Here is a 24,583-nt window from a genome sequence, read left to right as displayed (position 1 = left end):
CCATGTGTGAAGGTGGGTGATGATAGCACGTCCGTGATTAAATAGCTTTGCAACTGCTTCTGCTTTCCATTGATTGTTGCGAGTAAATTATCGCCGCTTGTGATATTTCGTAACTTTCTATGTTTCCTTGCTTCTTTTATGTATTATTGCTTCTTTTCTATATATATTCAAACCTTTGCACCTAATGTTATTAGCTATAAGATATATATTATTTGATATCCGTTGTAGTACGAGTTATTTTGCATTGCCTTCAATATGATAGCTCAGTATTGGTGTTAATGTGAGATTATTTTGTATTACTTATTAAAGTGTATTTGAGTGAACCTAAGCGTGCCTGTTTGTTCCTTCGAGAGCCCTATATCCCTCTCTCATCCATTTTAAGACAAGGTGACATAGTAACTGCCAGCCGATCGGCCCTTGCAACAGACAATGTGGACAAATAAATTTTTTTGAAGAAAAACTTAAAAATAAAATCTGAAGAGGTATATAATTGATTGATACAACAGTCAATAACACAGTTAATCACAAATGTGATTTGTTTTACTTAAATGAATAATACTTGAATGAATAACTTCATTTTGTTGTAAAATATTTTTAAGAAATGTATTTTCAGTGCATGTTTTCACTGTGAGTTTGTTTGCTGTTTTTACTACATAGTAGATGAAAATGTGAAAATATTTTTGTGCTTTATTTTTGTAAAAAAGAAACTAAAGTTGCCAGTTGGCAAAAGAATGCCATACCTGCCACCTCACTTACTTTCTATTAGGTAAGACTAATATTAATTACTAGTTTCTATTAATAACACAAGATGTTTCAGTTGTTTTTTGTCATCCATACATGAAAATATAAGCATGAATGTGTGTTTACTGGTTAATACACTGCTGTTTGTTTAAAATAAATGAAAACAAACCAAGCCTCGTGCTTTAGAATTTTTTGTTACTTAGCTTCGCTGTATCGGAACCGTACAGAAAGGTGATGTCAGAACTATAGTGTGAACCGAACCGCGACCTTTCTGTACCGTTACACCCCTACTGCAAAGTAATGCAAAAGTAATGTAACAAGTAGTGTAACTAATTACTTTCCACGGGGAGTAATTAAGAAAAGTAATGTATTACTTATTTAAACAGCAATGAGTAATACGTAATACATTATTTGGTGATGAATGAGGTCAAGATTCAGATTTTTATTTGTCACATGCATGAATGTCCTGTTACACCAGCAGTGAGATGAAACTGCTGCTACTCCAGACTGCGCAACAAACATGGTAGAAGGATATTAGTGAGGAAGTGAACAAAGCCAAGTATCTCTCTGTGTGCCTTGAAGCTTAGTTCATACTTCACGTTTCCTTGTGCCGTTATGGTCTGCACGGAGCTGTGTACATGCTACATTAGTCCGTGGATGTAGACTGTCACGGTCGGCACATACATACAGCAGTGATACTCCCCCAGACCAGTAGAGGGCAGATGTATTGCAACAAACACAAATACAAGCAGTGTAGTGAAATGGGCAAACTTCTATGCACTGTTTTAAAGTTACCAGGCTTGGCTGGTATTATGGTAATACAGTATACTGGGGAGTTTTTAAATCGAAATTAGCCGGGACCCCCTCCCTCTCAATGAATTTTATGCCAAGATCTCAAAATTCCAGAATAGTGTTGCTTTTGAAAATAATGTATACCACAGTATATTGTCTGGAGGTTTGAAATATGAGACATGGCCCAAGCCTACTTCTTAAACAACTGTAAAGTGACAAAATGAACAATAACAAACTTAAGTACTTAAACACTAAACTGCACTATATATGCAATGTTCTTGCAGTGAGGAACATATCAAATAATATACTGTAGATTTCATGTGGAAAACAACCTTCTGCTCACTCTGCCAGCCTAACATCACTCTACCAGCCTATTATCACTCTGCCAGTCACCTCTTGTAGCAATAAAAGGTCCTTTTCAGCACTAAAGTTTGTCAAGAACCGACATGGGATTTTCTCTCAGATAACCACCGACTCACCGGATGTTTTTTCTTTTTCGGCCAATTTTCTGTAAACCTTAGGATGGTTGTGTGTGAAAATCCCAGCAGATCAGCAATTTCTGAAATACTCACACCAGCACGTCTGGCACCAGCAAACATGCCATATTCAAAGTCACATAAATGACCTTTCCTCCCAGTTCTGGTGATTGATGTGAACATTACCTGAAGCTCCAGACCTGTATCAGCATGATTTTATACAATGTGCTGCTGACATATGATTGGCTGATTAGATATTTTCTTCAACAAGCAGTTGAACAGTTGAACCTAATAAAGTGGCCAGTGAGTGCATGTTTCATATGAAGCTGCACCCCCACAAAAAATAAGGTGCATGACGGCCCTGCATGGAGGGAACCACTGCAAACACGGGGAGAACATCCAAACAGCACACATGGGAACTTATACACAGACTTACTTATGGATGAAGCCATGATGACCAGAAATGTAACTCCAGTTATTCCTGCTATGTAGGTAAGTATTTTCTCTACTTTTTCTCTGTCTTCTGAATATTTTGTCCAAACCACAAAGTCGACGACTGAAATGAGAAGAAGACAGTTAGCAAACATAAAATTCATTTCAGACACAGAATACAAAACAAATGTGTTGAGTGTCCTGTGTTTAAGGCGCTGCTCTGCACAGCCCTGTCAGCTGGGGGATAAGGGGTTAAATCCCATGTCAGACACTGTGGCAAAAAAATAATAATTTGAAGGTATAGATAGGGTAATAAAAAGTAACCAGGGGGGTTTTATAAATACAGCTTTAATGAGAACAGCAGTGGGCAGGACCACTGGGGGCCTGGAGCCTCTCCCAAGCAGCACAGGGCAGAGGTACAGCTTGGATGGGAGGCCATACACACACAGTCACGTGCTATGGGCAACTTACAGACACCAATTACCCTGAGAGGGAGACTTTGGAGGAAGCAGGAGTAGCTGGTGGAAACTGACTGGACATGGGGAGCACATGCAGACTGCACACAGACACAGAGGAGGGGGACTCAAACCCACATGACATGAGGAGCACATGCAGACTGCACACAGACACAGAGGAGGGGGACTCAAACCCACATGACAGGGGGAGCACATGCAGACTGCAAACAGACACAGAGGAGGGGGACTCAAACCCACATGACATGGGGAGAACATGCAGACTGTACACAGGCACAGAGGAGGGGGATTCAAACCCACATGACATGGGGAGCACATGCAGACTGTACACAGACACAGAGGAGGGGGACTCAAACCCACATGACATGGGGAGCACATGCAGACTGCACACAGACACAGAGGAGGGGGACTCAAACCCACATGATATGGGGAGCACATGCAGACTGCAAACAGACACAGAGGAGGGGGACTCAAACCCACAGGACATGGGGAGCACATGCAGACTGTACACAGACACAGAGGAGGGGGACTCAAACCCACACGACATGGGGAGCACATGCAGACTGTACACAGACACAGAGGACGGGGACTCAAACCCACACGACATGTGGAGCACATGCAGACTGTACACAGACACAGAGGAGGGGGACTCAAACCCACATGACACGGGAAGCACATACAGACTGCACACAGACACACAGAAGTGGGACTCAAACCAGCAGCCTGGAGGTGTCAGGCAGCAGTGCTGACCAGTGAGCGACTGTGCTGCCCCGTGGATACAGATTAACAGTGAACAGAACAGATACTGCATTATAAAATTTAAATTACGTTAATCGTCACACATTTCTGTGTTTAAATACAAAATATAAAATAAATCTCTATGCATAATTCTAGTCCAATATTCCTGAAATCCATTTATAAACATACTCACTTCGGATTATAACAAAAATGATGAACATAAATATGATTCCACCCAACACTCCTCCAAATGTTGCTTTCTCAGCTAGAGATGGGGAATGTTTCACTGAGAACTCAATGAAAGAACCTGAAATGAGGTAATAATAGTCAGTCAACAAGTAATTAATGTTAGACAGAAGAAAAAACAAATGCATTCAGTGGTTCATTTGTGTATCAGATGCTTTTGTCTAAAGTAACATGTAAGTAAGGATCAGAGAGCAGGATCAGCCTGCGGTTAAGTTCTAACCCATAGAGCCACACAGGTTAGGAAGCAGATTAATAAGGGTCATGAAAAGTCAGTGAGGGTGTTTGGCTGGGAGACATTATTCACCCTAAATCATGCTTCCAAACAGCTATAAAGCCACAAGCACAGGGGAACCAAATGAGCCAAACAGCCTGTATGATTCCATCCAGGTAAGTGGATAAGTGTGACCCCAATGAGCACATATGAAGGGAGAGTGATGGGCTGCAGTCAGGCCTTCTGTGAAATTCCAGGGCATGAGGGACACACAGGGATCAGGAGCTGGGGCCCCACTGGAAGGTGAGGGGCCAAAACAAGTCACTGATTCTCGAAACTTTGGCAAAAACATGTCCCACTAACAAACCTCAAAGTTTATGTTGGAAATTAATAACATTTTCATGAATAAAAAGAATCAAGGTTATTATTAGGGGGTCCTTTGCACATATATAAGGTACGGAAGTCTGTAGAGGACATGCATCGACTTTAATCATCTCGAGATCATAACTTACTTTTTCTCGTGATCTCGACATACCCAAAGCTGTTTTCTCGAGATCACTAATTATCCGCATTGACGAATGCATCAGATTTTACTTTGACCGTGGACTGTCCCAATCACAATCACAATCAGAATCATAAACAGAAGACTTTATTAATCCCGGAGGAAATTGCTCACATTGTGACTGCACAGTCACACATAGACACGAAGACAAGAACAATACAGTATACGTATAAAAATGGGAATGAAATGTAAAACAAATTAGAGCACTGTTAAAAATTATAATAAATAAAATAAAAATAAAATAAATGTCCTCTACAGACTTCCGTAGTAAGATTCTTCTATAGGCTTATTTTTTATTTTTATTAATTTAATGATTATATGCTGGCCCATTGCCTAAAAAATCAGTTGTCCTCAGATAGGGGATAATCATTTCAACTTGATTAAAAAAACAAAAAGTAATAATTGAATTGAATAATATCTTTACCACTTGAAAGAGTACATTGTAATATGTATTAAAAACTACAAACAGTGAGTTTTTAACAATATTTACTATTACTTTGTGGTTGCTCAAAATGTGTCCCATACTGTATATTCGTCACCACTGTCAGATATTTATACAAAGCAATACAATCAAGGGATAACAAGGGAGGCCAGCATTCCTACTTTTATGCCTTAGAGATTTAGGGACCTAAGGACAACAGCCTGGACCTCCAAGATAGGGGTCCCTCAACTTAGCGCGCAAACCCTCCCCCCCCTTTCTTCCTGCCTCACAATCCACAGACACACAGTCCCTCTAAGCTCTGTTTTAAGGTTTGCTTGGGTATGTTGTGTATATGTGATTACAACTTATTACAGTTTTTTCCAATCATTTTAACGCGTGTCTCAATACCATGTCCATTATTTCACAACACTTAACACATGCACCATACCATTGGACCATGTGAGCTAAACTATGTATATGTTTGCATGGCTTTGACACAACATGCATTCAATCACCACTTCCCCCAAATTTCATGAATACTTCTCGCAGTCAGTGTTCGCCACCAGCAAAACTTTGTACAACTTCAGCCGATTTTTCAGACGTTTAGATAATCTGTTCAAAACAGTTAACTTTCAGGTCAAAACCTAATGAAATTTAGAGCACTGTAAATTGAAATATGCTGCATTTTGACAGACAAAGGACACTATGCACTTCTACTAACACAAATAATTATGCTTTTAGCAGAAATTTTGTATTTTTGTTTTTGTTTGCTGCTTTGTTACCATTTATACAAATGAGGCCATGAAGTGTTCCTTTCCTTTTTGCAAGGCAACACAATGTAATCTGTGAAAAAACAGTGGGTATGGCAACACATATATTACAGTAAAACATTTACATTTATTCATTTAGCAGGCACTTTTATCCAAAGTGACTTACAGTGAAGTGCTGTAACTACAGGGACAGTCTCTCTGGAGCAAGTTGGGGTCAAGGGCCTTGCTCAGGGGCACAATGGTGGCACTTCCTGGGAGTGAACTCACAATCTTCTGGTGTTCCTAATGGGAGACCAGCCAGATCCCTAACTACTAGACCACCACCATCCCCCTAGATCACCACCAAGCATTTTACGGTGCTTGAAGCTGGAAAGCTGAATGAAAACACACACCTGCCTGTAATTTCAGCTAAGCACCTATCTAGGAATTTGTGTGGTTAGTGCCAATTTGCCATATGTACAAAAGGGGCCATCTTTGGATTGGCATTTTCCATTGGCATTTTTCTTTAGCTAGTGAAAAATGGATGCCACAAGAGGCAGAGAAAGAGCAAGAAGTCATCAACAGAGAGGAAGAACCATGTTTACTGATGAAATCAGAGCCACAGTAACTGACCATGTTGTAACTCATGGTCTGTCCCTGAGGGAAGCGGGTCTAGGAGTTTAGCCCCAGCTGCCTAGATCCACAGTGACATCAATTGTCAGGATTTTCAGGCAAAGCAACAGGTACTATACACTATTTAGTAGGGATGGCACGGTTCATGAAAAAAAACCGAACCGTTCGGTTCGCTTGTCTCGGTTCGGAGCATGCATGCGTCGCACGGTTCGACGGTTCATGACATGCGCAATGTAGCCTCGTGCCCCGTATATGACGTCAGTGTGTTTCCCTTTCGCGCGAAAGAATAGGCTATGCACAGACCGGTGTGACGTAATTCCGGTAAAAGTTCAGCCAGCTAAGTAATTTCCGGTAGCCTTTCGTTTGCTGCGTTTAGCTCGAGTTTTCGGCGTTACCACCCTGTCTCTGAAGAAAACGTTTAAATTTCAGCCAACCGATAGCACAACATCTGAACACTGTTGTGCGCCTTTGTTGTGTGACTTTATTTAATGTGCGGTTAGGCACTTTGTTAAAGAAAATTAAGTTATCTGTGACAAAGCACTCCAGTGAGTGTCATGCCTCGATCGTCCGCTCTTTCCGTGTGCCACGCCCCCTCGTTAACCCTGTGTGGATTCCCCGTGTTTACCAGCTGTTCCTGATTGTTGTCAAATTTGTCATTACTCCATTGTATTTAGTCCGCGTTTCCGTTTCTTTCTCCAGTCCGGTCATTATATTGTAATTCTGCTTTACCGCTCGTCTGTGTTCCTTTTGCTCATTATATATAATGATATATTATATATATATATATAACGAACCGAATCAGGCTTAATCAAGATAGGTGATCTATCATTTTAACGATCCCCAATTAAATTAACCCCGTGGACCGGACAAATACAAAACGAATGATTAAACATTATATGCGTCTCTTTTTGTATGTTTTCTAAATAAGACCGCGTGCCCATACCCAAGTGTAATAGCGATTAAAGCGATTTATTCTTTTAGCATTTATGTTAAGGCAAGACTTTTATTTTATTACTGTTCTGTGATTAATAATGTTTAATAATTTTAATAATGTGCTTTAAGTCAAGTCAAATTCAGTTTATGCATGATTACATGATATAACTTTTTTAATACTGTATCCTAAATTGTGGATAATTAAGCTATATATCATATGCTGAAGTGCATTTCTGGATTGTTAAAGATTAAAAGAAAAAATAACAAGAACCGTACAGAACCGAAAACCGTGACCCTAAAACCGTGATACAAACCGAACCGTGGGTTTTGTGAACCGTGCCACCCCTACTATTTAGAGCATTCTGACTGAAGGCATTTGATTGATGTGTATGTTACTATAGTGGTGTGATTTGAGGAAAGTCTCTGGGAAAAAAACTGATGCATCGGTGCACGTTTGTCTTTACTGTAACCCACTACTGTAGGATCCAGCGTTTACCTCCCACAGGAGGGAGAGGAAGAATTTACCAGTATCTGTGATTGTGTGGGACAATGTGGCCTTTCATCATTCCCGCCAAGTCACAGAGTGGTTTACTGCCCATCCCAGGATGATGTCATTATTCTTGCCACCATACTCTCCATTCCTCAACCCCACTGAAGAATTTTTTTCTGCATGGAGATCGAAGGTATATGACCACCGGCCACATGATCAGATGTCTTTTAGATGCAATGGCTGCTGGATGTATGGACATCCATGTGGAGGACATCCAGAGCTGGATAAGGCACTCAAAGAGATTTTTTCCTCGGAGTATCGCAAGAGAAAATATTCGGTGTGATGTCGATGAAAATTTAAGGCCAAATGCAAAGGACCGAATGGATCTGGCCAGGTCAACAGTGTAGCTAACTGTATACAGTGAAACTTTGCTATTTGGCAATTTTTAATTTTTTTTTTGTATTGAATGTAATGTACTTTCAGTAGGTGGTTGTAATGTATTTTTCCTTTCCAGTGTATTGTGCAGCTGAATTTATTTACTGTATTATTTGTTTGTTTTACAATGTTTACTGTTAGAAATGTCATACATTTTTCTTTTACTTCGCAATAAACATTGTGTGAAAATATAGGATACAACAACACATGATACTCTCACCTAAAGGATTATTAGGAACACCATACTAATACGGTGTTTGACCTCCTTTCGCTTTCAGAACTGCCTTAATTCTACGTGGCATTGATTCAACAAGGTGCTGAAAGCATTCTTTAGAAATGTTGGCCCATATTGATAGGATAGTATCTTGCAGTTGATGGAGATTTGTGGGATGCACATCCAGGGCATGAAGCTCCCGTTCCACCACATCCCAAAGATGCTCTATTGGGTTGAGATCTGGTGACTGTTGGGGCCATTTTAGTACAGTGAACTCATTGTCATGTTCAAGAAACCAATTTGAAATGATTCGAGCTTTGTGACATGGTGCATTATCCTGCTGGAAGTAGCCATCAGAGGATGGGTACATGGTGGTCATAAAGGGATGGACATGGTCAGAAACAATGCTCAGGTAGGCCGTGGCGTTTAAACGATGCCCAATTGGCACTAAGGGCCCTAAAGTGTGCCAAGAAAACATCCCCCACACCATTACACCACCACCACCAGCCTGCACAGTGGTAACAAGGCATGATGGATCCATGTTCTCATTCTGTTTACGCCAAATTCTGACTCTACCATTTGAATGTCTCAACAGAAATCGAGACTCATCAGACCAGGCAACAATCTTCAACAGTCTTCAACTGTCCAATTTTGGTGAGCTCGTGCAAATTGTAGCCTCTTTTTCCTATTTGTAGTGGAGATGAGTGGTACCCGGTGGGGTCTTCTGCTGTTGTAGCCCATCCGCCTCAAGGTTGTGCGTGTTGTGGCTTCACAAATGCTTTGCTGCATACCTCGGTTGTAACGAGTGGTTATTTCAGTCAAAGTTGCTCTTCTATCAGCTTGAATCAGTCGGCCCATTCTCCTCTGACCTCTAGCATCAACAAGGCATTTTCGCCCACAGGACTGCCGCATACTGGATGTTTTTCCCTTTGCACACCATTTTTTGTAAACCTTAGAAATCGTTGTGCATGAAAATCCCAGCTGACTGTGAGCCGATTGTGAAATACTCAGACCGGCTCGTCTGGCACCAACAACCATGCCACGCTCAAAATTGCTTAAATCACCTTTCTTTCCCATTCTGACATTCAGTTTGGAGTTCAGGAGATTGTCTTGACCAGGACCACACCCCTAAATGCATTGAAGCAACTGCCATGTGATTGGTTGATTAGATAATTGCATTAATGAGAAATTGAACAGGTGTTCCTAATAATCCTTTAGGTGAGTGTACTGTATATATGCATTTTGCAGAGCTTCAAGTTGTTTGTGCTTTTTCATGCATTGTACTTTGTGTGACAAAGTAGTCTTGTGAGAGAGTGTGTGTGCTGTAGGTTTGGCAGCATGGGTCATTTTTGAGTGAAGTTTGAAATGTTTTGGTGGTTTTAGTGCATTTTGCACCGGAAGTTAATTGATATGCTCAGGTGCATGTTTGTAAAGTTCATAGTGTGAAGTGTTTTGAAAAAGTGGACATGGTGTTGAGACAAGTGTGCAAATGATTCGAAAAAAACTGTAGTGTCAATATCCGGATTTTTTTAGTTTGTCTGTGTCTTTAGACCATCTTAGTGACGTCAGTGGTGGCCTAAAGGTTATGGATGTGCGTCTGTAATTGAACGTTTGCTGGTTCAAATCTCCAACTACCAAACTATCACAGAAGTACTCTGAGCGAGGTACCACCCCCAAGCACTGCTCCCTGCGTGCTGACTTAGCTGCCCCCTGCTATGTCATGATGTCACATATAGGTTAAATGCAGAGGACACATTTCATTGTTGTGTGCTATGTCAACACTAATCACTTAATGCTTTGTGTGTCGCCCTTATAAACGTGCCTCACAGATTATTGCCTATTCTATCCTTCTCCCTTAAACCATTATATAGATGTGAATAAAGATATATGTATAGTTACTCATACATACTCTCATGGCTCTCAGAGAAATTAGCAAAGTTAAATACAGTAACTAAGTATCTTAGTGAGTCTCCTATTAGAAGAAGCCTTTTCCATGCAAAGAAGCCCCTGCATTCTTTACATTCCTTCTTACCTGATCCCAATTGGTCAGCCGGCCCTTTTCTTTGTCCTCTACTTTTTATATTAATGAATTAATCGGTTTGTGTACAGATCCAGCCGCTTAAAATTTCCCCAGTTTCCATGACAGGTCCTTGACAGGACCTTGACTGGCTCTTGGCTGGTCCTTGACTGTAATGAGATCCCCCACGATGATGTAATGAAAAAGGGGGCCGGCATGATCCACCCCTCAACTCTCTGTGTGTAAAGTACTTGCAATGATTTATCCATCCACCAGGGAGAGCAGTGATCTGAAGTGACTTACCTGAAATCAGGTAAGATACCTGAATCAGGTATTGTAACTCCACTGCAAAAAATGAAAATCTAAGCAAGTACAATTTTCCTATATTTAAACAAAATTCCAATTTCATTAATAAACTCACTACACTGCAATAAATGGCCTGTGAAATCTAGAAATAGTTTCTGTTGTGAGGCAAAGATGGCCCAAAACTGTCAAAATGTGTTTTTAGTCAGTTTATTGATGAAATTAGAATTTTATTTTACTTCCCTCTTTGGAGATGAGGCGGTCCCAAGATATGTCCAATACAATAATTACAGGTCTAAACAAAGTATTAAGACTGATATTGTCAAGCAATGAGAGGTATATGAAAATTAAACAGATTTGAAGCCCATTAAGCTTGTTTGGCACAAGATGAAAGATTTCATCCGCAAGGAGGCCAAGCCAGGTACAAAGCAGCAGTGTGTCCAAGAGTTATTTTGGGAGAAGAGAGTGACCCAAGATGTGTGTGACAGACTAATTACAGGTCTAAACAAAGTAATAAGGTTGACTGTGGAGAATAAAGGTGGACGGAGTGGAAAATGGAAAAAAAACATATGGATCTGTACTGTGCTGGAATAAAACAGACACACTCCTTAGTGTGTTCTTTCTTTCTGTCTGGCTAACAGCCGGATAGGCTGCTGGTGGCTGCGCATTCACGGAGGGGAGGGGGGGGGGTTCTCACAATGATGTGTGAATGTGTCATTAACTTCTCTGCTTGGCCACAATGAAACAATGAGACAGATGTTTGAAGGGGTGAAGGTGAAGTTGTTTCTTTAACCTAAGAAACACTGCTTTCAGATCATAAGAACATAAGAACTATACAAACGAGAGGAGGCCATTCGGCCCATCAAGCTCGCTTGGGGAGAACTGAACTAATAGCTCAGAGTTGTTAAAATCTTATCTAGCTCTGATTTAAAGGAACCCAAGGATTCAGCTTGCACTATGTTATCAGGAAGACTATTCCATACTCTGACTATCAAGCCAGTCGGTTAAATAGACACTACTAAACAGTCATTACACACTACAGGAAAAAAAATTAAAACACCACCAGTCAAAACTGTTGTTGGCATGTAAATTAGAAACCAGAAGACTATAGTGAAAAAAAGTATGTTCGTCTACCAAAAACATTTATACACTGTATAGTCATGACTGACATGCTGAGGCTGGGTTTGAACCAGTGACCTGGGGAACACAAGCACACAGGCTTAGCCCACTGAGCCACACAGTGACCCTGAAAGCACAAATGTTTTTTGCATGCTGCAGGCTGCTGCACATTCACAGAAAAGTGGTGGGGCTGGGGGTGGGGGGTCAACTGAATGTGTGAAAGTCATTAACATCTCTTTTGACTGGTAGTGTGTGTGTGTGTGTGGGGGGGGGGGGGTTTGCATAGATCACATTTGAGGACCAAATTGCCCCCAAAGTGTAGTAAAACCTGAAATGTTTCTACTTTTGGGGACATTTTTTGAGGTCCCTATTTGGATAAACACTTTTAAAGCCTCTGATCACAAATTTTTCTGAACACATACAAATCAAATTTCAATGAAAAAGTTGGCCAAAATTTCACATTTGTTCACGACTATACGCTCGGGTGGTGAACAAGAGCACTGGCAAAGTCTTGCATTTCTGAAAAGTTTCAATACGCAGAAAAAGGCTAGTCACATTATAGCGCTATTTTGTGAAGTTTGGTCCACCATCCAAACGGCTAAACACACCAGAAGCCCCTGAAATAGAAGAAATCACAAGACAGAAAACACTTTAACATCCCTCCATCACAGAGCCGGACTCGCCATCAAAACTGTAAGCTCCTCTAAACCCAGCTTATTGTACCTTGATACCTTGTACGTTGCTTTGGATAAGTCTGCTAAATGCTTTAAATGTAAATATAAATATTGTACAGTGTAAAGCCATGTAGCAGAAATGACTTGGGGTCAGTAATCCAGGAGACATGGAGGTGTACAGTAAATATCCATTGTCTTCCCAACATCAGTCACTGAATGGCATTAAAAAAGCACTGGAGAGTTCAAAGCATACAATTCTCATAGTCTAACAGCACCACCAACATTCAGATGTAAATGAGCTTGAGATGTAAATGCACGCTGGCCGACCAGATCACCCCCCCTGGAAAGAAAATATCCCTATTCCCTTTTATTGTCCTTGGTGATTTTAACAGAGTGAATCTACACCAGGAACTTCCTAAACACAGACAGCATATCGACTGCCCCACCAGGGACAACATCACACTGGACCACTGTTACACCATTTTAAAAGATGCCTATCGCTCTGTCCCCCGGGCAGCTTTAGGACATTCTGATCACTGTATGGTCCATCTTATTCCAATTTACAGGCAACACCTTAAACGTGCCAAGCCTGTAGTCAAAACTGTGAAGAAATGGACCAATGCAGCAAAGCAGAAACTGCAGGACTGTTTTGACTGCACTAATTGGACTGTCTTAGAAGCTGCATCTGATAATCTGGATGAGCTGACAGACACTGTGACATCATACATCAGTTTTTGTGAAGATGTGTGTGTCCCGACCAAGACCTTCTGCACATACAACAACAATAAACCATGGTTCACTCCCAAACTGCAACATCTTCACCAGGCCAAGGAGGATGCCTACAGAAGTCGTGACAGGGCCCTGTACAAGCAAGCCAGGAATACACTGACCAGGGAGATCAAAGTGGCAAAAAGAAGCTACTCTGAGAAGCTGAAAGAATGGTTCTCAGCCAATGACCCTGCATCAGTGTGGCCTGCGAGACATCACCAGCAACAGACGACCCCTACCCCCCACTGAAGCAAACAAAGACCTGGCAGACAAGCTGAACAACTTCTACTGCAGGTTTGAGATAAACAGATTCACACCCCCCATCCACCCCACTCCAGAGACAATAACCCCCATCACACCTCTCACCCCCCTATCCTCCCCCCTGGAACTCAGAATACACGAAGCGGAAGTGAGCCGGCTTTCCAGAAACAGAAAACCAAGAAGGCCCCGGGACCAGACGGTGTATCCCCCTCCTGCCTCAAAACCTGTGCTGATCAGCTGGCTCCCATCTTCACCCGCATCTTCAATAGATTCCTGGAGCTGTGTGTAGTTCCCTCCTGCTTCAAACGCTCCGCCATTATCACGGTCCCCAAAAAACCCACCATTACAGGACTGAATGACTACAGACCTGTCGCCTTGACGTCTGTGGTCATGAAATCCTTTGAACGCCTGGTTTTAGCCCATCTAAAGGACATTACAGGACACCAGCTGTACCCCCTGCAGTACAGTGCCTATCGGGCAAACAGGTCGGTGGATGATGCAGTGAATATGGGGCTGCATTATATCCTGCAACATCTGGACCGTAAAGGAACTTATGCCAGCATCCTGTTTGTGGACTTTAGTTCGGCTAAACGAGCATAGATTTTAACGAGCAGTTAAAATCATATCAGATCCGTCACATCCTGGACACAATCTTCTCCAGCTACCCCCGCTCTGGCAGGCGCTACAGATCTGTTTACAAAAACTGTTTACACTCTTTGCACAGTGTTACTCACCTGTGTATATTTATAATATTTATAATTTTTCACATTTGTATTGTATTGTACTGTATTTGTATTTCTTGTATAGTGTATTTTGTTTTTATAGTGTCACTTATTGTAGAGCTGGGTGATATGGCCTAAAAAAAAATCTCAGATTTTTTCACAAAAAATCTGATTTCCGATTTTAATTGATTTTCCCCTCCCCTACTCAAAATCACACTACTTTATTTAGCTTTTTTTACTTTAGACCACACCTTTAGGGGCAGTGTGTGGCTCAGTGGGCTAAGCTGTGTGCTTGTAATCAGAAGGTCACTGGTTCAAGCCCAGCCTCAGCACATCTGCAGGTCCCCAACTGGTGGCCTTCACAGACAACTTATTCTTCAAAGATCAAGTTGAGGGAGGCATAAACACAATTTCCCCATGGGGATCAATAAAGTGTCAGTTATTATTGTAAACACTTTTAGAAAGGTTTATAAATTAATCGCGCTGCTTCCTTTGGTTGCAACAGTTTTTAAAGTCTTTGCAACGAGGACGTGTTTGGTCTGTGTCCGACGGTGCAAAACCGAACCAATTCCATATTACAGAAGTAGCAACACCTTTATTTTGGGCACAAGTGCCAGCTTTTCCCCTGTCATTGCCATGTTGTTAGAGAATCTGCTACAGTGCTAATTTACCCGTGAGGAATGATGCATCGCATTAGTTCCGCATTTGGCGCTCGTGTGTAAAAAAAGTAATAAAATCGATTTCATGAAAACACATCGTCCTGAACTGTAAATTCGAAATAATCAATTAAATCGATTTATCGCCCAGCTCTAACTTATTGTTTGTGTACGAGAGAGTATCAAACTGCGGGAAACTAATTCCTTGTGTGCCCCAGCACACTTGGCGAATAAAATCTGACTCTGATTCTGATTCTGATTGCTGCAGCGGGTGAGGATCATGATCTCCCAATCACCTACAAATTCTTTAATCAATCAACAGTTACAGTATCAACAATCAATGGCTAGACAGTTGATACAGGGACAATGATCACAACACACATCAGAACAGCCTTCCCAAAGCCAACAAACTTAACCCTATTGAAAATTTGTGGACTATGCTTAAAATAAAGCACTTTAAAACAAATCAATATACTGTAGGACCAAAGTGCTGTACAAAGGATAAATAAGAATAGACAATAAACAAACCAATAAAGCATATTAAAATAAAATAAGTAAATAAAATAAATTAAAACAAAAATTAGCTTTTTTAAGTCATAGCAAAGACCATTCAATCATTTAACCCTGTAAAAAGAAGAGGTAATATATGCAGTACAGAAAGTGAATGTAAACACAGCAGTTTTTGTAAAGAAAGCGCCATCTAATGGTATCACCCTGCAAGTGAATGAATGGACGGGTTTATAGTGAAATATAGGCCCACCCCTAGAAGAAGGGGGGCTCTCTCTTTCGGCTGGTACTTGGAGGGAACTTGGCAGGGATTTGGAAGGGAAATTTTAAGTGGCTGGATCTGTATTAGTCATCTCTCTCCTGTACAAGTCCTGTCTCTGCTATATGAGTCCTCTATCTGCTGTACAAGTCCTCTCTCTGCTCAGAGTCTCTCTGCTCTCTTGAACAGCAGAGATAGGACTTGTACAGCAGAGAGATGACTTATATAGTACTCATATGAGTACTCTCTCTGCAAAATGAGTATTATCTCTGCTATATGAGTCCTCTCTCTGCTGGACAAGTCCTATCTCTGCTATATGAGTCCTCTCTTTGCTGATCAAGTCTTCTCTCTGCTCAGAGAGTCTCATAGCAGTCTCTGCAGCAGAGAGATGACTCATATAGCAGAGAGGACTCATATAGTACTCATATGAGTACTGTATCTGCAAAATGAGTACTCTCTATGCTATATTAGTCATCTCTATGCTGTACAAGTCCTCTCTCTGCTCAGAGAGTCTCTCTGCTCTCTTGAACAGCAGAGAGTGGACTTGTACAGCAGAGATAGGACTTGTACAGCAGAGAGATGACTCATAGTACTCATATGAGTACTCACTGCAATATGAGTACTATTTCTGCTGAGTCCTCTCTATGCTGGACAAGTCCTTTCTCTGCTATATGAGTCCTCTCTCTGCTGAACAAGTCTTCTCTCTGCTCAGAGTCTCATAGCAGTATCTGCAGCAGAGAGATGACTCATATAGTACTCATATGAGTACTCTCTCTACAATGAGTACTCTCTCTGCTATATGAGTCCTCTCTCTGCTGGTCAAGTCCTTTCTCTGCTATATGAGTCCTCTCTTTGCTGAACAAGTCTTCTCTCTGCTCAGAGTCTCATAGCAGTATCTGCAGCAGAGAGATGACTGATTTAGTACTCATATGAGTACTTTCTCTGCAATATGAGTACTCTCTCCGCTCTATTAGTCATCTCTCTCCAGTACAAGTCCTGTCTCTGCTATATGAGTCCTCTATCTGCTGTTCAAGTCCTCTCTCTGCTCTCTTGAACAGCAGAGAGAGGACTTGTACAGCAGAGATAGGACTTGTACAGCAGAGAGATGACACATATAGTACTGATATGAGTACTCTCTCAGCAAAATGAGTATTATCTCTGCTATATGAGTCCTCTCTCTGCTGGACAAGTCCTATCTCTGCCATATGAGTCCTCTCTTTGCTGATCAAGTCTTCTCTCTGCTCAGAGAGTCTCATAGCAGTATCTGCAGCAGAGAGATGACTCATATAGTACTCATATGAGTACTCTCTGCAATATCAGTACTCTCTCTGCTATATTAGTCCTCTCTCGGCTGTACAAGACCTCTCTCTAGTCAGAGAGTCTCTCTGCTCTCTTGAACAGCAGAGAGTGGACTTGTACAGCAGAGATAGGACTTGTACAGCAGAGAGATGACTCATAGTACTCATATGAGTACTCTCTGCAATATGAGTACTATTTCTGCTACATGAGTCCTCTCTCTGCTGGACAAGTCCTTTGTCTGCTATATGAGTCCTCTCTCTGCTGAACAAGTCTTCTCTCTGCTCAGAGAGTCTCATAGCAGTATCTGCAGCAGAGAGATGACTCATTTAGTACTCATATGAGTACTATCTGCAATATGAGTACTCTCTCTGCTATATTAGTCATCTCTCTCCTGTACAAGTCCTGTCTCTGCTATATGAGTCCTCTATCTGCTGTACAAGTCCTCTCTCTGCTCAGAGTCTCTCTGCTCTCTTGAACAGCAGAGATAGGACTTGTACAGCAGAGAGATGACTTATATAGTACTCATATGAGTACTCTCTCTGCAAAATGAGTATTATCTCTGCTATATGAGTCCTCTCTCTGCTGGACAAGTCCTATCTCTGCTATATGAGTCCTCTCTTTGCTGATCAAGTCTTCTCTCTGCTCAGAGAGTCTCATAGCAGTCTCTGCAGCAGAGAGATGACTCATATAGCAGAGAGGACTCATATAGTACTCATATGAGTACTGTATCTGCAAAATGAGTACTCTCTATGCTATATTAGTCATCTCTATGCTGTACAAGTCCTCTCTCTGCTCAGAGAGTCTCTCTGCTCTCTTGAACAGCAGAGAGTGGACTTGTACAGCAGAGATAGGACTTGTACAGCAGAGAGATGACTCATAGTACTCATATGAGTACTCACTGCAATATGAGTACTGTTTCTGCTGAGTCCTCTCTATGCTGGACAAGTCCTTTCTCTGCTATATGAGTCCTCTCTCTGCTGAACAAGTCTTCTCTCTGCTCAGAGTCTCATAGCAGTATCTGCAGCAGCGAGATGACTCATATGGTACTCATATGAGTACTATCTCTACAATGAGTACTCTCTCTGCTATATGAGTCCTCTCTCTGCTGGTCAAGTCCTTTCTCTGCCATATGAGTCCTCTCTTTGCTGATCAAGTCTTCTCTCTGCTCAGAGAGTCTCATAGCAGTATCTGCAGCAGAGAGATGACTCATATAGTACTCATATGAGTACTCTCTGCAATATCAGTACTCTCTCTGCTATATTAGTCCTCTCTCGGCTGTACAAGACCTCTCTCTAGTCAGAGAGTCTCTCTGCTCTTTTGAACAGCAGAGAGTGGACTTGTACAGCAGAGATAGGACTTGTACAGCAGAGAGATGACTCATAGTACTCGTATGAGTACTCTCTGCAATATGAGTACTATTTCTGCTACATGAGTCCTCTCTCTGCTGGACAAGTCCTTTGTCTGCTATATGAGTCCTCTCTCTGCTGAACAAGTCTTCTCTCTGCTCAGAGAGTCTCATAGCAGTATCTGCAGCAGAGAGATGACTCATTTAGTACTCATATGAGTACTATCTCTGCAATATGAGTACTCTCTCTGCTATATTAGTCATCTCACTCCTGTACAAGTACTGTCTCTGCTATATGAGTCCTCTATCTGCTGTACAAGTCCTCTCTCTGCTCAGAGTCTCTCTGCTCTCTTGAACAGCAGAGAGTGGACTTGTACAGCAGAGATAGGACTTGTACAGCAGAGAGATGACTCATAGTACTCATATGAGGACTCACTGCAATTTGAGTACTATCTCTGCTATATAAGTCCTCCCTCTGCTGGACAAGTCCTTTCTCTGCTATATGAGTCCTCTCTCTGCTGAACAAGTCTTCTCTCTGCTCAGAGTCTCATAGCAGTATCTGCAGCAGAGAGATGACTCATATAGTACTCATATGAGTACTCTCTCTACAATGAGTACTCTATCTGCTATATGAGTCCTCTCTCTGCTGGACAAGTCCTTTCTCTGCTATATGAGTCCTCTCTTTGCTGAACAAGTCTTCGCTCTGCTCATAGAGTCTCATAGCAGTATCTGCAGCATGGAGATGACTCATTTAGTACTCATATGAGTACTCTCTCTGCAATATGAGTACTCTCTCCACTCTATTAGTCATCTCTCTCTAGTACAAGTCCTGTCTCTGCTATATGAGTCCTCTATCTGCTGTTCAAGTCCTCTCTCTGCTCAGAGAGTCTCTCTGCTCTCTTGAACAGCAGAGAGAGGACTTGTACAGCAGAGATAGGACTTGTACAGCAGAGAGATGACTTATATAGTACTGATATGAGTACTGTCTCAGCAAAATGAGTATTATCTCTGCTATATGAGTCCTCTCTCTGCTGGACAAGTCCTATCTCTGCCATATGAGTCCTCTCTTTGCTGATTAAGTCTTCTCTCTGCTCAGAGAGTCTTATAGCAGTATCTGCAGCAGAGAGATGACTCATATAGTACTCATATGAGTACTCTCTGCAATATCAGTACTATCTCTGCTATATTAGTCATCTCTCTGCTGTACAAGTCCTGTCTGCTATATGAGTCCTCTCTCGGCTGTACAAGACCTCTCTCTGCTCAGAGAGTCTCTCTGCTCTCTTGAACAGCAGAGAGTGGACTTGTACAGCAGAGAGATGACTCATAGTACTCATATGAGTACTCTCTGCAATATGAGTACTATGTCTGCTATATGAGTCCTCTCTCTGCTGGACAAGTCCTTTGTCTGCTATATGAGTCCTCTCTCTGCTGAACAAGTCTTCTCTCTGCTCAGAGAGTCTCATAGCAGTATCTGCAGCAGAGAGATGACTCATATAGTACTCATATGAGTAGTCTCTCTACATTATGAGTACTGTCTCTGCTATATGAGTCCTCTCTCTGCTGGACAAGTCCTTTCTCTGCTATATGAGTCCTCTCTCTGCTGAACAAGTCTTCTCTCTGCTCAGAGAGTCTCATAGCAGTATCTGCAGCAGAGAGATGACTCATTTAGTACTCATGTGAGTACTATCTCTGCAATATGAGTACTATCTCTGCTATATTAGTCATCTCTCTCCTGTACAAGTCCTGTCTCTGCTATATGAGTCCTCTATCTGCTGTACAAGTCCTCTCTCTGCTCAGAGAGTCTCTCTGCTCTCTTGAACAGCAGAGAGTGGACTTGTACAGCAGAGATAGGACTTGTACAGCAGAGAGATGACTCATAGTACTCATATGAGTACTCACTGCAATATGAGTACTATTTCTGCTGAGTCCTCTCTATGCTGGACAAGTCCTTTCTCTGCTATATGAGTCCTCTCTCTGCTGAACAAGTCTTCTCTCTGCTCAGAGTCTCATAGCAGTATCTGCAGCAGCGAGATGACTCATATAGTACTCATATGAGTACTCTCTCTACAATGAGTACTCTCTCTGCTATATGAGTCCTCTCTCTGCTGGTCAAGTCCTTTCTCTGCTATATGAGTCCTCTCTCTGCTGGTCAAGTCCTTTCTCTGCTATATGAGTCCTCTCTTTGCTGAACAAGTCTTCTCTCTGCTCAGAGTCTCATAGCAGTATCTGCAGCAGAGAGATGACTGATTTAGTACTCATATGAGTACTTTCTCTGCAATATGAGTACTCTCTCCGCTCTATTAGTCATCTCTCTCCAGTACAAGTCCTGTCTCTGCTATATGAGTCCTCTATCTGCTGTTCAAGTCCTCTCTCTGCTCAGAGAGTCTCTCTGCTCTCTTGAACAGCAGAGAGAGGACTAGTACAGCAGAGATAGGACTTGTACAGCAGAGAGATGACACATATAGTACTGATATGAGTACTCTCTCAGCAAAATGAGTATTATCTCTGCTATATGAGTCCTCTCTCTGCTGGACAAGTCCTATCTCTGCCATATGAGTCCTCTCTTTGCTGATCAAGTCTCTCTGCTCAGAGAGTCTCATAGCAGTATCTGCAGCAGAGAGATGACTCATATAGTACTCATATGAGTACTCTCTGCAATATCAGTACTCTCTCTGCTATATTAGTCCTCTCTCGGCTGTACAAGACCTCTCTCTAGTCAGAGAGTCTCTCTGCTCTCTTGAACAGCAGAGAGTGGACTTGTACAGCAGAGATAGGACTTGTACAGCAGAGAGATGACTCATAGTACTCATATGAGTACTCTCTGCAATATGAGTACTATTTCTGCTACATGAGTCCTCTCTCTGCTGGACAAGTCCTTTGTCTGCTATATGAGTCCTCTCTCTGCTGAACAAGTCTTCTCTCTGCTCAGAGAGTCTCATAGCAGTATCTGCAGCAGAGAGATGACTCATTTAGTACTCATATGAGTACTATCTCTGCAATATGAGTACTCTCTCTGCTATATTAGTCATCTCTCTCCTGTACAAGTCCTGTCTCTGCTATATGAGTCCTCTATCTGCTGTACAAGTCCTCTCTCTGCTCAGAGTCTCTCTGCTCTCTTGAACAGCAGAGATAGGACTTGTACAGCAGAGAGATGACTTATATAGTACTCATATGAGTACTCTCTCTGCAAAATGAGTATTATCTCTGCTATATGAGTCCTCTCTCTGCTGGACAAGTCCTATCTCTGCTATATGAGTCCTCTCTTTGCTGATCAAGTCTTCTCTCTGCTCAGAGAGTCTCATAGCAGTCTCTGCAGCAGAGAGATGACTCATATAGCAGAGAGGACTCATATAGTACTCATATGAGTACTGTATCTGCAAAATGAGTACTCTCTATGATATATTAGTCATCTCTATGCTGTACAAGTCCTCTCTCTGCTCAGAGAGTCTCTCTGCTCTCTTGAACAGCAGAGAGTGGACTTGTACAGCAGAGATAGGACTTGTACAGCAGAGAGATGACTCATAGTACTCATATGAGTACTCACTGCAATATGAGTACTATTTCTGCTGAGTCCTCTCTATGCTGGACAAGTCCTTTCTCTGCTATATGAGTCCTCTCTCTGCTGAACAAGTCTTCTCTCTGCTCAGAGTCTCATAGCAGTATCTGCAGCAGCGAGATGACTCATATGGTACTCATATGAGTACTATCTCTACAATGAGTACTCTCTCTGCTATATGAGTCCTCTCTCTGCTGGTCAAGTCCTTTCTCTGCTATATGAGTCCTCTCTTTGCTGAACAAGTCTTCTCTCTGCTCAGAGTCTCATAGCAGTATCTGCAGCAGAGAGATGACTGATTTAGTACTCATATGAGTACTTTCTCTGCAATATGAGTACTCTCTCCGCTCTATTAGTCATCTCTCTCCAGTACAAGTCCTGTCTCTGCTATATGAGTCCTCTATCTGCTGTTCAAGTCCTCTCTCTGCTCAGAGAGTCTCTCTGCTCTCTTGAACAGCAGAGCGAGGACTTGTACAGCAGAGATAGGACTTGTACAGCAGAGAGATGACACATATAGTACTGATATGAGTACTCTCAGCAAAATGAGTATTATCTCTGCTATATGAGTCCTCTCTCTGCTGGACAAGTCCTATCTCTGCCATATGAGTCCTCTCTTTGCTGATCAAGTCTTCTCTCTGCTCAGAGAGTCTCATAGCAGTATCTGCAGCAGAGAGATGACTCATATAGTACTCATATGAGTACTCTCTGCAATATCAGTACTCTCTCTGCTATATTAGTCCTCTCTCGGCTGTACAAGACCTCTCTCTAGTCAGAGAGTCTCTCTGCTCTCTTGAACAGCAGAGAGTGGACTTGTACAGCAGAGATAGGACTTGTACAGCAGAGAGATGACTCATAGTACTCATATGAGTACTCTCTGCAATATGAGTACTATTTCTGCTACATGAGTCCTCTCTCTGCTGGACAAGTCCTTTGTCTGCTATATGAGTCCTCTCTCTGCTGAACAAGTCTTCTCTCTGCTCAGAGAGTCTCATAGCAGTATCTGCAGCAGAGAGATGACTCATTTAGTACTCATATGAGTACTATCTCTGCAATATGAGTACTCTCTCTGCTATATTAGTCATCTCTCTCCTGTACAAGTCCTGTCTCTGCTATATGAGTCCTCTATCTGCTGTACAAGTCCTCTCTCTGCTCAGAGTCTCTCTGCTCTCTTGAACAGCAGAGAGTGGACTTGTACAGCAGAGATAGGACTTGTACAGCAGAGAGATGACTCATAGTACTCATATGAGTACTCACTGCAATATGAGTACTATTTCTGCTGAGTCCTCTCTATGCTGGACAAGTCCTTTCTCTGCTATATGAGTCCTCTCTCTGCTGAACAAGTCTTCTCTCTGCTCAGAGTCTCATAGCAGTATCTGCAGCAGCGAGATGACTCATATGGTACTCATATGAGTACTATCTCTACAATGAGTACTCTCTCTGCTATATGAGTCCTCTCTCTGCTGGTCAAGTCCTTTCTCTGCTATATGAGTCCTCTCTTTGCTGAACAAGTCTTCTCTCTGCTCAGAGTCTCATAGCAGTATCTGCAGCAGAGAGATGACTGATTTAGTACTCATATGAGTACTTTCTCTGCAATATGAGTACTCTCTCCGCTCTATTAGTCATCTCTCTCCAGTACAAGTCCTGTCTCTGCTATATGAGTCCTCTATCTGCTGTTCAAGTCCTCTCTCTGCTCAGAGAGTCTCTCTGCTCTCTTGAACAGCAGAGCGAGGACTTGTACAGCAGAGATAGGACTTGTACAGCAGAGAGATGACACATATAGTACTGATATGAGTACTCTCAGCAAAATGAGTATTATCTCTGCTATATGAGTCCTCTCTCTGCTGGACAAGTCCTATCTCTGCCATATGAGTCCTCTCTTTGCTGATCAAGTCTTCTCTCTGCTCAGAGAGTCTCATAGCAGTATCTGCAGCAGAGAGATGACTCATATAGTACTCATATGAGTACTCTCTGCAATATCAGTACTCTCTCTGCTATATTAGTCCTCTCTCGGCTGTACAAGACCTCTCTCTAGTCAGAGAGTCTCTCTGCTCTCTTGAACAGCAGAGAGTGGACTTGTACAGCAGAGATAGGACTTGTACAGCAGAGAGATGACTCATAGTACTCATATGAGTACTCTCTGCAATATGAGTACTATTTCTGCTACATGAGTCCTCTCTCTGCTGGACAAGTCCTTTGTCTGCTATATGAGTCCTCTCTCTGCTGAACAAGTCTTCTCTCTGCTCAGAGAGTCTCATAGCAGTATCTGCAGCAGAGAGATGACTCATTTAGTACTCATATGAGTACTATCTCTGCAATATGAGTACTCTCTCTGCTATATTAGTCATCTCTCTCCTGTACAAGTCCTGTCTCTGCTATATGAGTCCTCTATCTGCTGTACAAGTCCTCTCTCTGCTCAGAGTCTCTCTGCTCTCTTGAACAGCAGAGAGTGGACTTGTACAGCAGAGATAGGACTTGTACAGCAGAGAGATGACTCATAGTACTCATATGAGGACTCACTGCAATTTGAGTACTATCTCTGCTATATAAGTCCTCC

At 42.0% G+C, this 24,583-nt stretch overlaps 1 protein-coding gene across 3 annotated transcripts in view; it reads right to left on the bottom strand.

Annotated features, from left to right (window-relative positions):
- The window catches only part of LOC111839799 (uncharacterized), a 117,294-nt gene that overhangs the window by 64,815 nt on the left and 27,896 nt on the right, over positions 1–24,583 (bottom strand). For all 3 annotated transcript variants that reach the window (XM_072718646.1, XM_072718645.1, XM_072718647.1), the window contains 2 exons: positions 3,846–3,959; positions 2,446–2,565 (listed from right to left, as the gene is read on the bottom strand). In XM_072718646.1, coding sequence (XP_072574747.1) covers positions 2,446–2,565; positions 3,846–3,959 — 234 coding nt within the window. The remainder of the gene's footprint in view (positions 1–2,445; positions 2,566–3,845; positions 3,960–24,583) is intronic.

The sequence above is a fragment of the Paramormyrops kingsleyae genome, chromosome 12, assembly GCF_048594095.1.
Source record: "Paramormyrops kingsleyae isolate MSU_618 chromosome 12, PKINGS_0.4, whole genome shotgun sequence".
Taxonomy (NCBI): Eukaryota; Metazoa; Chordata; class Actinopteri; order Osteoglossiformes; family Mormyridae; genus Paramormyrops; species Paramormyrops kingsleyae.
The sequence above is the reverse complement of the archived record's forward strand: the minus strand, read 5'-3'. Positions and strand labels throughout refer to the sequence as shown.